At 41.6% G+C, this 12,992-nt stretch overlaps 1 protein-coding gene across 2 annotated transcripts; it reads right to left on the minus strand.

Moving 5' to 3' along the window:
• Positions 1-2,432: 2,432 nt before the first annotated feature.
• On the minus strand, positions 2,433-11,605 carry LOC139391154 (antizyme inhibitor 1-like). 2 transcript variants are annotated; one of them, XM_071138726.1, is made up of 12 exons: positions 11,340-11,605; positions 9,204-9,326; positions 7,531-7,890; positions 6,917-7,090; positions 6,377-6,549; positions 6,119-6,247; positions 5,181-5,262; positions 4,969-5,043; positions 4,554-4,716; positions 4,254-4,369; positions 3,788-4,002; positions 2,433-3,494 (listed from the first exon to the last, which is right to left on the minus strand). In XM_071138726.1, exons 3-12 carry the CDS (start codon positions 7,630-7,632, stop codon positions 3,380-3,382), a joined length of 1,344 nt encoding a protein of 447 aa, XP_070994827.1. In that variant the 5' UTR covers positions 7,633-7,890; positions 9,204-9,326; positions 11,340-11,605; the 3' UTR covers positions 2,433-3,379. The 2 variants fall into 2 exon arrangements, with proteins under 2 accessions (XP_070994827.1, XP_070994819.1); XM_071138718.1 differs by lacking the exon at positions 11,340-11,605 and adding an exon at positions 10,041-10,322.
• Between the last annotated feature and the right edge of the window lie 1,387 nt (positions 11,606-12,992).

The raw sequence follows: 12,992 nt of genomic DNA on the forward strand, positions 1-12,992 counted from the left end.
GGCAACTGCTACGCCCGCAACGGTCTGCCCAACACCTCACCGGAGGCAAACTACCTGCCCTCCAGGACACCTAGAGCACCTGATGTCACAGGAAGGCCAGAAAGATCATCAATGACAACAACCACCCGAGCCACTGCCTGTTCACCCCGCCATCATCATGAAGGCGAAGTCAGTACAGGTGCATATACAGTGCCTTGCGAAAGTATTCGGCCCCCTTGAACTTTGCGACCTTTTGCCACATTTCAGGCTTCAAACATAAAGATATAAAACTGTATTTTTTGTGAAGAATCAACAACAAGTGGGACACAATCATGAAGTGGAACAACATTTATTGGATATTTCAAACTTTTTTAACAAATCAAAAACTGAAAAATTGGGCGTGCAAAATTATTCAGCCCCTTTACTTTCAGTGCAGCAAACTCTCTCCAGAAGTTCAGTGAGGATCTCTGAATGATCCAATGTTGACCTAAATGACTAATGATGATAAATACAATCCACCTGTGTGTAATCAAGTCTCCGTATAAATGCACCTGCACTGTGATAGTCTCAGAGGTACGTTAAAAAGGGCAGAGAGCATCATGAAGAACAAGGAACACACCAGGCAGGTCCGAGATACTGTTGTGAAGAAGTTTAAAGCCGGATTTGGATACAAAAAGATTTCCCAAGCTTTAAACATCCCAAGGAGCACTGTGCAAGCGATAATATTGAAATGGAAGGAGTATCAGAGCACTGCAAATCTACCAAGACCTGGCCGTCCCTCTAAACTTTCAGCTCATACAAGGAGAAGACTGATCAGAGATGCAGCCAAGAGGCCCATGATCACTCTGGATGAACTGCAGAGATCTACAGCTGAGGTGGGAGACTCTGTCCATAGGACAACAATCAGTCGTATATTGCACAAATCTGGCCTTTATGGAAGAGTGGTAAGAAGAAAGCCATTTCTTAAAGATATCCATAAAAAGTGTCGTTTAAAGTTTGCCACAAGCCACCTGGGAGACACGCCAAACATGTGGAAGAAGGTGCTCTGGTCAGATGAAACCAAAATGGAACTTTTTGGCAACAATGCAAAACGTTATGTTTGGCGTAAAAGCAACACAGCTCATCACCCTGAACACACCATCCCCACTGTCAAACATGGTGGTGGCAGCATCATGGTTTGGGCCTGCTTTTCTTCAGCAGGGACAGGGAAGATGGTTAAAATTGATGGGAAGATGGATGGAGCCAAATACAGGACCATTCTGGAAGAAAACCTGATGGAGTCTGCAAAAGACCTGAGACTGGGACGAAGATTTGTCTTCCAACAAGACAATGATCCAAAACATAAAGCAAAATCTACAATGGAATGGTTCAAAAATAAACATATCCAGGTGTTAGAATGGCCAAGTCAAAGTCCAGACCTGAATCCAATCGAGAATCTGTGGAAAGAACTGAAAACTGCTGTTCACAAATGCTCTCCATCCAACCTCACTGAGCTCGAGCTGTTTTGCAAGGAGGAATGGGAAAAAATGTCAGTCTCGATGTGCAAAACTGATAGAGACATACCCCAAGCGACTTACAGCTGTAATCGCAGCAAAAGGTGGCGCTACAAAGTATTAACTTAAGGGGGCTGAATAATTTTGCACGCCCAATTTTTCAGTTTTTGATTTGTTAAAAAAGTTTGAAATATCCAATAAATGTCGTTCCACTTCATGATTGTGTCCCACTTGTTGATGATTCTTCACAAAAAAATACAGTTTTATATATTTATGTTTGAAGCCTGAAATGTGGCAAAAGGTCGCAAAGTTCAAGGGGGCCGAATACTTTCGCAAGGCACTGTAAGCTGGGACCAAGAGCCTGAAAAACAGCTATCTCAAGGTCATCAGACTGTTAAATAGCCATCACTAACCAGCTTCCACCCGGTTATGCAACCCTGCACCTTAGAGGCTGCTGCCCTATATACATAGAATCACTGGCCACTTCAATAATGGAACACTAGTCACTTGAATGTTTACATACTGCTTTACTCATCTCATATGTATATACTGTATTCTATTGTACTGTATTTTAGTCAATGCCACTCCGACATAGCTCAATCTAATATTTATATATTTCTTCATGCCATTATTTTACTTTTAGATGTGTATATTGTTAGATACTACCACACTGTTGGAGCTAGGAACACAAGCATTTCACTAAACCCGCAATAACATCTGCTAAATATGCATATGTGACCAAAAGCATTTTATTTTGATATCAATTGATCAATGTTTCCATGCCCCAAAGAATTCGGGCTGTTCTAGAGGCAAAGGGGGTCCGACCCAGTATTAGGTATACCTAATAAACTGTCCCCTGTGTATGTTTGGGTATAGTGGCTCATGTTACCAGTATAACATTGCGGTTAATAAGCGGTGGGTGAAAATGTATGTTTTACTAGCAAGAACAACATATACACATTATGATTCAGAGCTTTTATATTAATTTACTTTAGGCAAAACTGGAGACCAATTCACAGACAATTCTTTCCACAGAGACTTGTAAGAGGGATTAAAAAAAAAAAAAATGAAACATCAATGTTGCATTATGATAATTGTCTCAAGACGGTCTATATTTAGAGTGTGAGCACAAGCTCCCTATCAACGAGATGTTTGGTGAATGATATTCTGTAGTCATATTGCTTGAGTCAAATAGAGTTCCCCTTTATCTGAGGAACTGTACTGTTTTATGCATCCCAAATGACACTATTCCCTAGATAGGGATCTGGTCAAAAGTAGTGCACTATGGGCCCTGTTCAAAAGTAGTGCAGTAAATAGGGAATAGAGTGCCATTTGGGATGCATCATTGGCTACTGTATGCCCCCTTTTAAATACTGACTGATCATAAATGCCAGGGGATCAGATATTCATAGCACAAAAAACAAACACAAACAAAACCATAAATAAACATAAATATGTTTTAGCGAAGCATCCAAAAATGGCTTTAAAACATCAGGTTTTGTTAAAATAAGCAACTGCTCCACTTTGAGTAGGTAAACAATTGAATTTACAAGACTGGCAAAAGGAGACATAGGCAATATAATACATGTTTCATGTATAACTTTTAAATTCCATTTACTGTATGTAAACTGTAACCACATAGGATACCCACACAGGTGGGAGTTCCACCCCTACAGACTCATCCATTTTATTGCATGTGGAAAAGGAAGGAACATCTGTGCTATTCCTTGAGAGAGCCAACAACATACTGTATAGGGCTTGTTCCCCCCCCCAAAAAAAGCTCAATTCCTTATGAAATGAATAATAAAAAGCTTTTAGCCAGCAAGCACCATTCAGTCTTTTCCTCCCATTGGAATGTTGACCAGGTGAGGTCAGCACAGCAGAGACATGGGATTGGTTCAGCTAGCCTAAGCTGGGACCGACAGGGCTTCGTCTGATTGGCTGGAGTGGAGGAAGTAGGGGACCAGAGAGAAGTTCTTCATGCTGATGTCCTGGGTGATACCAGCATCCTGCATCTCAAGCCTGTCAACAACAAAAAACAAAACTTGTTGAAAATAACTAATCTTCACTTCAATGACTACTAAAAAAATATAGAACAAACTAAGTCAATGGAAGCACACAACTGTTAACATAAAACTCAGTAGGTCCCAAATAAACAAACTGATGTAATTTAATAACACTTTTCCAGATGGTGAAAGCACTTTACATACATTAAATGAGGGAAACTCACCTCAAACAATAAATCAAATCAAATCCTCAACAGCTCCCCATTTCAAACAGTGACAGCCTGACCCTGACATTCGTCTGTCTCTTACCAGTCTCCAGTAGAGATGGTGTAGTAGACAGGGGGTCTGGGTGAATCTGTGAAAGTAGACGGAGGGCCCAGGCTATAGGCACCAGCGTTGTTGAAGATCAGCCAGTCTCCCACACTGAGCTCTGGCAGCAGACACTGATCCACCACCTGGTCCAGCTCATCACCCGACGGACCCCACAGACTGCTGGCAAACACTGGTTCCTCAGACACACCGCTCTGGGACATCCAGGGACACAGAGAGAGTCATTTAGAGAGACTTATGGGCCATGGTTATGAGTAAATAGGGAATAGGGTTTCCATTTGGGGTGTAGCCTAATATTCACTCCAGGGTGCTTGAGACAGGAAATTGAATTGAACTGAACTTTTCTTAGTGATGAAAAAATCATGAAAATGCTGAATAATTGCCATTTCATTAGTAATTTTGTTTATTTAGATTTAGTTTACTAAGCCCTGAAGCCAAAACTCACCTTGGGCAGAGCCGGGGCTGGAATCACATTGTCTGCTAGCTTGCTAGTGAACGAGCCATACACCCCATCATTCATGTAGTACAGGAACTCTGGCTCATCGTTGGGAGATGGTTCATCTGTAAAGAGGTATGGCAGTCAAGAGTCATGAGACACAATAGTAGAAAAGGTGTGTGCTGGTCTGCTGGAGCATCTAGGTCTGCTGAACCACGTTTACTATAGCACTGATTTTGACCAGCCCACCACACCATGGAAGTGCATTTGACTTCATATGCTAGGTATTGAGAAGGTACTGCCCCTGACCGTGATTGCCATAAAGATCCCGGGCGCCTACTTCCTTAGCGATGATGTTGACAGCCAGGGTGAAAGAGGAGGACACGTAGTAACTGCCAGGCTCTGCCATGATGGAGACGCCAGACGATGCAGGGAAGTACAGGTCCAACAACGGCCTGACTGCACTGTTAATCTGTTACCAGGGGGAAAAAAACAGTCAGCACCTTCAGCCTAACAGGCATTCTATAGAGTGTGTTTGTTCAAATTCAAAAGGTAAGCTGTGTGAAGGCTTTCCTTTGAAAAATACATTACTAGTAAAGGCCTGACGTCAGAAAAAAGGTGAAGTTGTTTGTGACCATTGACTGACTGAGTCACATATTAATTCAGCTGAAGTAATCCATCTAAATCAGTCCAATGTATCGAGCTCATATCATACAATAATGACCTGTTTCAGCTGAGTCTCTGAGCCGTTGAATCCACATCCAATATCCAGGATTGTCATACTGAAGCCAATATCCTCCTGAAAACAACATTAAAGAAAAATACTTGTAAACTTCAAAACAAAAATATAATAGGAGGGTGGTTCATATTTCAGGCTGTCTCCTTCACATATTATGCACATTCAATGTCCCATAACATAAGCACCAGCTAACTCACCCCCATGTCAAAGACACAGCGAGCGTCAGACACTGCATGGCTGTAGGCCTGAGGGTCGTCACAGGAGCTGGGAATGTGGAACCTGCATCATGGGGATAATGATGACGTCATGGGAATACCATATAATCAGGTGATTGACTGAGGAACGGAAACTGAGCAGACGGGCAAGTCGAGCCTGCTCTGAGGTCACCCAAAGTAATAACAAAATGGAATAATGAAGTGAAAGAACAAAACTGCAAAAAAAAATCCAGTAGGCCTAACCTAAAACTGATCTGTCTGGTTCATCTCCATTGTTTAAGTGAAAGACGGTCAATTTATGGCAGCCGGGCAGCTTCATTAGGCAGGCGATAAAATTTCAAAAAATAAAATGTCAGTAGCCTGCTTAACTGGAAGCTTAACGTGTGGTCAGAGCGCAGCGCACTAGCTACTATGTCCTATTGATCTCGGCTGCGAGCTGCATGTTGAAATCTTGAAAATAGAATAGAAATAGAGTTCAGCTCAAGCAGCGCAAACCTCTTGGGGAGCCGGCACGCTTACACCCAGGGTTTTGTTGAAATGAATAGGAGTGTCTCACACTCTGCGGAAGTTATACGTCCAATGTAGCAGGTCCATAAAACTGATTTTTCTACTTCCTCCCTATTGTTAAGTGACCGACAAGTTACAGCAATTTGGGTGTAAACAACTATTTTCACATTTTCGAGCAAGTGACTATATTATTCAGGCAAACAAAAAAAATACTGCTGAATTGTCCAATCCCCAATGATACAGTAAACTATTTTCTCCTCAGGGTGAAAATAGTATTGGACACAGGCACACCATTCTGCTGCACACATACAGTTTAATTTATTAGCACATAATTAAAAGACAAAAGAGAAAAACCTAGAATATAATAATGAACTCTGACTAGAGAGGAAGGGTGGCGTTGCAGAAGGACTTACCTGACCCCCACCACCTGCAGGCCCAGTTCCTTGGCGCTCTCCAGCAGGTGCCTGCAGTCCTTCAGCTTGGAGCCAAACGCCATGCCCATCTCCTCACCGGAAGCCTCTGTGGACACCTCCAGCAGCAGTCTGAGCAGAGACGAGGGAGATTATCATTTTTAGGGATTTCATATCTATAGCCATTGTAGTTTTATTGTAGAGAGTATGAAATATAGACTTTTAAAACAACGGTTTAATAACAGTTACATGGACACCTACTTGGCACGGGGATGGCAGCGAGCGATCTTGCGTAGCTCGGCCTCGTTGTCACACACCAGGAAGTCGATGCCGTTCTTAGCTGCGTACTTGATCTGGGAGATCTGCTTACACACACCGCTGTAGATAATGTCTTCAGAGGGAACGCCATAGCCCTGCACAAGCTCCAACTCATACTGAAAAGACACAAAAACATCAATGTTGATATTACAGCTCTAAGTAGTGAAGGAGCCATGATCTGTGGCGAGACATTTCTCCACTAGATGGCGCTCCTTCCTATTTTCTGTGAGTAGAGGCCAGTCGAATTATGAAGCAGTTATAAAGCAGTAATTGGCCCAACAAATCCTAAACAGCGCTGTGAGAAGCTGCAACTGATGTAAGCCATGAATCTATAAAATGCATTTAACTGAAAAACACATCCTAAAGCTGTGGAAAAGGACCTGTAAATTAATCTACACTAAAATGCAATTTGATCTGGACAGGTTGCCTGTTATGCTATTGCAGTGTTATGACAGTAGTAGCGGGAGAGAGCGCTGCAGGCACCTTGTTGGTGCAGATGAAGCCAGTGCCGAGAGCAGCTAGGATCTCAATGACAGCCAGGCTGCTGTTGGCTTGGACAGCGTAGAAGGGACGCATCTGGGGCATGTGGGTTCGCCAGCGAACATGTTGCCTCATAAGGACCCCCAAGTCTGCCACGAAGAACGCATTCTTCTCAGCCTGAGGGAGGAAAAACATGACATGACAGGTTTACTGGCTGTCTGGCATGCTATTATGTCATTCACCTGTATCTGTCAAGTACACAATGACTGATTATTCTTACTGTCTATCAACCAACACCATACAATTATATAAGAGAAATCCACAACCTCATTTTTTCACTGATGTGAATTGAAAGCATATAGAGCGTGGTCACCGGGCGCAATGACTCATTAACCTGTCACTTCAACCAAGTGAGAGGAGACTGGCACACAGTTTTACAAAGCAGCATTGTATTTGTCACATCCTCAATCAATTTATTTATGTGCTGATTGCTAGAATTTATCAATCTATTTCTGGATTAGGCAATCAACTAATCTCATTTCCATGGGCACAACTTCGATACGCTATAAAGTAGCAAGTATATTAATGTACAGAGAATGTCTCTTTACAGTACTTACCAGTGTTTGCTCATAAATGTGATTCTCAACCATGTCGCTGAGGGCCGTGGCTCCCTCCAGCAGGGCGATGGAGTAGTTTGGTTCATCAGCTAGTCCCTTCATCTCAACTGTTGTCTGCTAATCTGCCAGTCATAAAGAATTATGCCTTGGTGAAGTGGTCTCTCTCTGAGCCCCTGGGTGAAGTGGTCGCTCTCTGAGCCCCTGGGTGAAGTGGTCGCTCTCTGAGCCCCTGGGTGAAGTGGTCGCTCTCTGAGCCCCTGGGTGAAGTGGTCGCTCTCTGAGCCCCTGGGTGAAGTGGTCGCTCTCTGAGCCCCTGGGTGAAGTGGTCGCTCTCTGAGCCCTTAGATAGTATGCAGCAAACTGGAAAACACAGGAAGAGAGACAGCGTGAAATATAGCCCTAACTATTGAAGTGGATGGGGAAAATTAGATCCATCCAATCATTACAAAAATGGGGGGGAAAGAAATAGGTAATTATTTGACAGAAAAAGGCCAAAGCAGTTGGTCTACTTTTCTCTAAATGTTACACTTAGTTTGACCAGTTAAGCCTTTAGGATGTTTTCCGGCTGTGAACCAAGATATTTGTGAGGTCAGCCAATCAGAGGTCTTGGTGGAAATCACGTTATGGGGCTGTGTATGGGAAGCTCTGGGTGTCTGGACAGCCACTGTGAAAACAAGATCTCTGGGGCATGGAGTTTGTTTACCTTACCATCAATTACTCCCGACAATTAGGATTAATCCCACTGGCAGTGACCCATAAAGGTTTCTTTTGATGGCATTATCTGGGTACAATACCAGCGGCATGGGATGTCAGATCTCTGCATTCAATAATGTTACATAATACGTCAGTCAGTAGAGCATTGTGGGCCTGGGTCTGGCCCAGATGTGCACTGTGTGTGTGCGGTGACACAATGTCTGGTTGGTTGGCCTCAGACTGCAATGTCTGACGGCTGGACTGGACCAGAACACTGTCTGTAATCAGAGGGGTGCAGTGTCGCACAGCCAGGTTGGACTATTGTGATCATAAGGGTGCTGTGTGTCTCCCTGTCTCTGTTCTGTGGCTGGGAGCCTCGTACTGGCAATTCAAAAACACAGAGACAGCTTCATGATAGCAAGCTGGAACAGCTCTAAGAAACAGGCCAGCCGTGGCATGACTAAAACAACATCTCAGCAGTCTGTGAATACACTGAAAACAACCCACTACAATTAAGACAAAAGATCAAAGGTCACAAATTATGGTCTCTTTTTGGTTGATGGAAAAAAACATTTGTGCAACTTTGAAAAATGTTTAACTCTACAGACCACTAACTTCACTGGGGCAAAGATCTGGGAGGAAATAAAAGCATATCACAAATCTAACAGTATACTTACAACATGACATACACAAAGAAATCATCATATTTAGGTTAAAGGTGAAGACAGGAAACATTGTGTTACAACTATGACTCATAGCTGAGTGGCCCCTCCTCTCTGTTACTGGATCTAACCAGTCACCAGTAAAAACAGGGACAGAGAGCATCAGATAAAAGTAGCCCAACACTATGCTATTGTTATTACAACAGTCACCACAAGGACATGGACAACCTGTCCATTGTATTTTATATTTATTATGATCTAAGAGGCTAAACTGAACCGAGAACATTACTCCTCCTATGCGACCTGATGTCTACTCACATGGACGAGTTGGGAGATGGAGCTCCCCCACTATCAGCTAGGATCCCAAGGTGGCTCTGCGTTGAAGTCGAACGGCTCTCGGCGGAGAGCCGCCCCTAAGCCGTCTGGGTAGTAATTGTACACCTGCACAGAAGACAAGATACAGTTGAGTCAAGAGGAAAGAGAGGCAAAGCTGGCTCTGAGGATTAGATGAGATCAAATTAAATATTGAATGGGAAAGCAAGACATAGGTTAATTGATCGTTAGGGACTGATGGTTTTCACAGCTATAACGGGTGTGAAATTCTCTTTAGGTTGTTATGGTTGTCATCTCAAATCATTATTTCTCAATTTTGAATGAATGCCACGTTGTACCTTATGTTGTCGAATATGTTAAATGTTGTTAACTAAGTTCTAACCTCAACTAAATAGCTATTGATTGTACCACTGTTGTGTTTCCAAAATAACAACACTGAAATTTCAAAACAAACCGTCCATAGCTAGCTAGCCAGCTAACTTACATTACATGCCAACTCAGCAGGCGAATATTAGCTAACGTGTGATAAATGGCTGTAAATAAGACTCCGAGTGCTAGAAACACTGATAACGTTTAAATAATCGTAACTAACGTTAATTATCTTAGCACAGTTGGCTAGCTAGCTATGATAATATATAATAAACTAAAATAGCTAGCTAAATAACTTTGATGAATGACGACAATAATGACAGTCAGTCGTTAGCTAGTTCGTTCATTGCCTAACTAGCTAACGTAGCTAGCTGCGGCTAACTCTAGCTACTTTCCCTCCTTAAACAGTTAACGTTAACCACTTACCAAGCTAGCTAGCTAGTAGGTACTTACGTGAGAATAAAACCCAATATTTGGGGTGGATCGTTTTTTCCTTTTAGGTGGAATTTTCAAAGAGTGGCGGGGGCACTATAGGAAAGAAAAAATGCCATCAAAGCGGAGGTGCAGATCGAGATTTGAAGCTAAATCGAACCCTTTCGTAGCTACGCAGCGAGCAAAACTGCCGAAGTCTACAGAGAGGAAGAAACACAGATAGAACAATGAGACAGATATTTCACCGGATGTATAAATGTGAAGCATTCGCTTGGCGTTTCCACTCACTACCAAATTTGGTAGTGAGAGGAAGCCCAGTGGCGAGCAGTGGGAGAAGATGGAAGGAAATGGATTTTGGCCGAAATTCTGCAAAGTTTCTAACCGATTAACATTTGATCCCAATACATATTTATTTTCACTAAACTAAAATCTGTTTTGAACAGAGTGGACTAAGTTGTGTAGACTTTGTCAAAAATGTTAAACATCGCGTTGTTTATAAGGAGCACAAATGCGAGTTGAGTTATTCCATTCACGCATTTCACACAATAGGCGTTCCCTAACGGAAATATGCAGATGTAGGATAGAACAGGCAAATAGGATCTCGCTAGCTCGTACTTGGCTCTGCCCACCTCCTTGCTTGTTCTGCCCACTATGACTAATTTGTTCCTATTGGAAACGATAGGCCGTGGTTTATCTTGGTTTGCTTATAAATATCTTTGGAAAGAAAGGGGATGACGTCAGATAGGCGGGGTTTTCGAGCTGTCAAAGCAAATGCGACTGATAGGTTGTCTGGCTTGTATTTTAATTCTAAGCATTACTGTCTTTTCCTCATGTGTGATATTGTTGTGATCATATTATTTACAATTATACCTATGCTATTGATATGCTGAGAATTATGTTTAATCAATTTCATATTATTTATTTTAAAAAATTCAAAAAAACTTTTAAATATACGATCTCTACCCATCGATTATTGAAAATAACTCATAAATGCATAATGTCTCCTATCATAACCCAAAATATAAGCTTGTCGACCACATTTTTTTGTAAACAATTAAACTGTAAACAAACACTGTATAGCCTCAAACGTCATTTTTTATATGGTCAGACCATTTCATCCATAGTTCTGTCTATGAATTTAATTTATTCAGTCCATTCCTCAGCTATTTACCAAAACAGTGGCGGGGTAGGTGGATTGTTATTGTTCGAAATGCAGATTGCCTCTTTAACATTATATTATATTATATTATATTCAACTATTGCCAGAAAATACTACTACGGTTCTGAGAATGTAACGTCTCAATCAGATAGTATTGTTACCTTGGTTACGTCTTCATGCTTTTTCCCATGGCACCGCGATAACTGTAAAATGTTGTCCACAAATTGTCACTGGTACTCCTCTCTTGTATTCTGGAAACACATGTTTCAAGTTCAACAGCGTGAAATTAGGTTGCATGTGTTTTTGATTTTTTAAACAACCTCAGCCTCTTGATTTCCACGACGTTCACGTTGCCTCTTGACTTCCTCGACGTTCACGTTGCCTTGTCTGCGGAGAGTTTGTGAAGTTTTGCTTCCCTCTGAAGACGCAAAGGGGTATATTTCCCACAGATGAATTTACACGCCACCCTTCTTGCCTATTGGTGGAGAAGGAGGTCTATTCCAAATTGGAAAAACTCAATTAATTTAATTTCAGACAGGGTGAATGGGTGGCTGCATATTGATTTATTTTGACAGGTTTATTTTTATTCCCCGTAGACTATTGTATCAATGACAACTTGGTTAAGTAGGTATTATCACATTTTGTTGTGATGTTTTTAAAACATTTTTTTTTTACAGACAATGGATTACTAGAGTAATTCGTTAGTGTAGTCCTCAGGGGTCTGTCTGAACAGCCAGCCAGACTATCCTAAAACGTGTGTCTCCTGCAGCCACAAACCTATGCTGCTCTCTGCTACAGAGATTGAATGCGTTTACATTGTGGTATGGGCTATGATCACCTTTAGACGTTAGTCATGGCTCCTAAGGCTTAGACACACCACCAGCATACCACACATACCGGGTTTCACAAGTGGTGTTTATCAGTTGATAGCCTAAATGCATGTGAGAATCAAAATAGCACTTCATGAAATTGTATACTCTGGGAACTGTTTTTTAATATTATATTTAGAAAATATAAAAACAGGCTACTGTACCCTTTCTTATTTTCATACAACTGTCTTACAGGAATCCATATCAGCTGTCTTGTTTTGTGGACAATGTCCATTTTCATCTACACAGTAGATGTCCACAGTAGATGTTTCTTTGGAGGCATGGGGGGGGGCAATGAAATATATGGATAACTGTGCCTGTTTATGCATTACAATTCAAACATTAAATTGCAATTCAAACTGTAATAATGTACATCATTTTTTTTTTATAGCTAAGAACAATTATGATACGAATATTATTGGTCCCATATGATCCTCAATTGGCCCTGATCACTTTGCATTTAGCCTGCAAAGGACCAAATATGATTTAAATTCCTTATTATATAATGATGGATGGAGTAAGCTTAGGATATGCACTTAGCTCCTATGAATAGTCACCGGTACATAGCTTATGTGCAAAGTCCAAACCCACACATGTGGCCTGTTTATCTTAGATAGACAGACGGTGGTTAGAGGAGTGTGAACTCATAATGTCAGATGAGCTATGTGTATTGGTAAGGGAAAAATACACAATGGTTCTGTTTGTTTTGCTCAAACACAAGTTTCTTGGCCAATTGTCAAGCCTTGAAAGTGAAAGTTTATCCTATGGACCACAACACAAAAGAATCTGTTCCGAGCTTTGTGTCTGTTCTCCAAGACTGTAGATTAGGGTATGCATTGAGTCTAATCATAATCACACATAGCATCTAAAGTGGCTTCCAGAAAAACATAATGTTTAATTTCATTGTTGTGATCATAATAGCCTGGGACACTGAGCACACTTGCT

Source organism: Oncorhynchus clarkii, chromosome 3 (assembly GCF_045791955.1).
Source record: "Oncorhynchus clarkii lewisi isolate Uvic-CL-2024 chromosome 3, UVic_Ocla_1.0, whole genome shotgun sequence".
NCBI classification, from domain to species: Eukaryota; Metazoa; Chordata; class Actinopteri; order Salmoniformes; family Salmonidae; genus Oncorhynchus; species Oncorhynchus clarkii.

Coding starts and splice junctions, on each gene's coding strand:
- LOC139391154 (XM_071138726.1), bottom strand. CDS start 7,632: ATGAAGGGACTAGCTGATGAACCAAACTACTCCATCGCCCTGCTGGAG. Junction 5,263..6,118: donor CTGCAGGTGGTGGGGGTCAG/GTAAGTCCTTCT, acceptor CCCATGATGCAG/GTTCCACATTCCCAGCTCCT. Junction 4,370..4,553: donor GGATCTTTATGGCAATCACG/GTCAGGGGCAGT, acceptor ACCTCTTTACAG/ATGAACCATCTCCCAACGAT.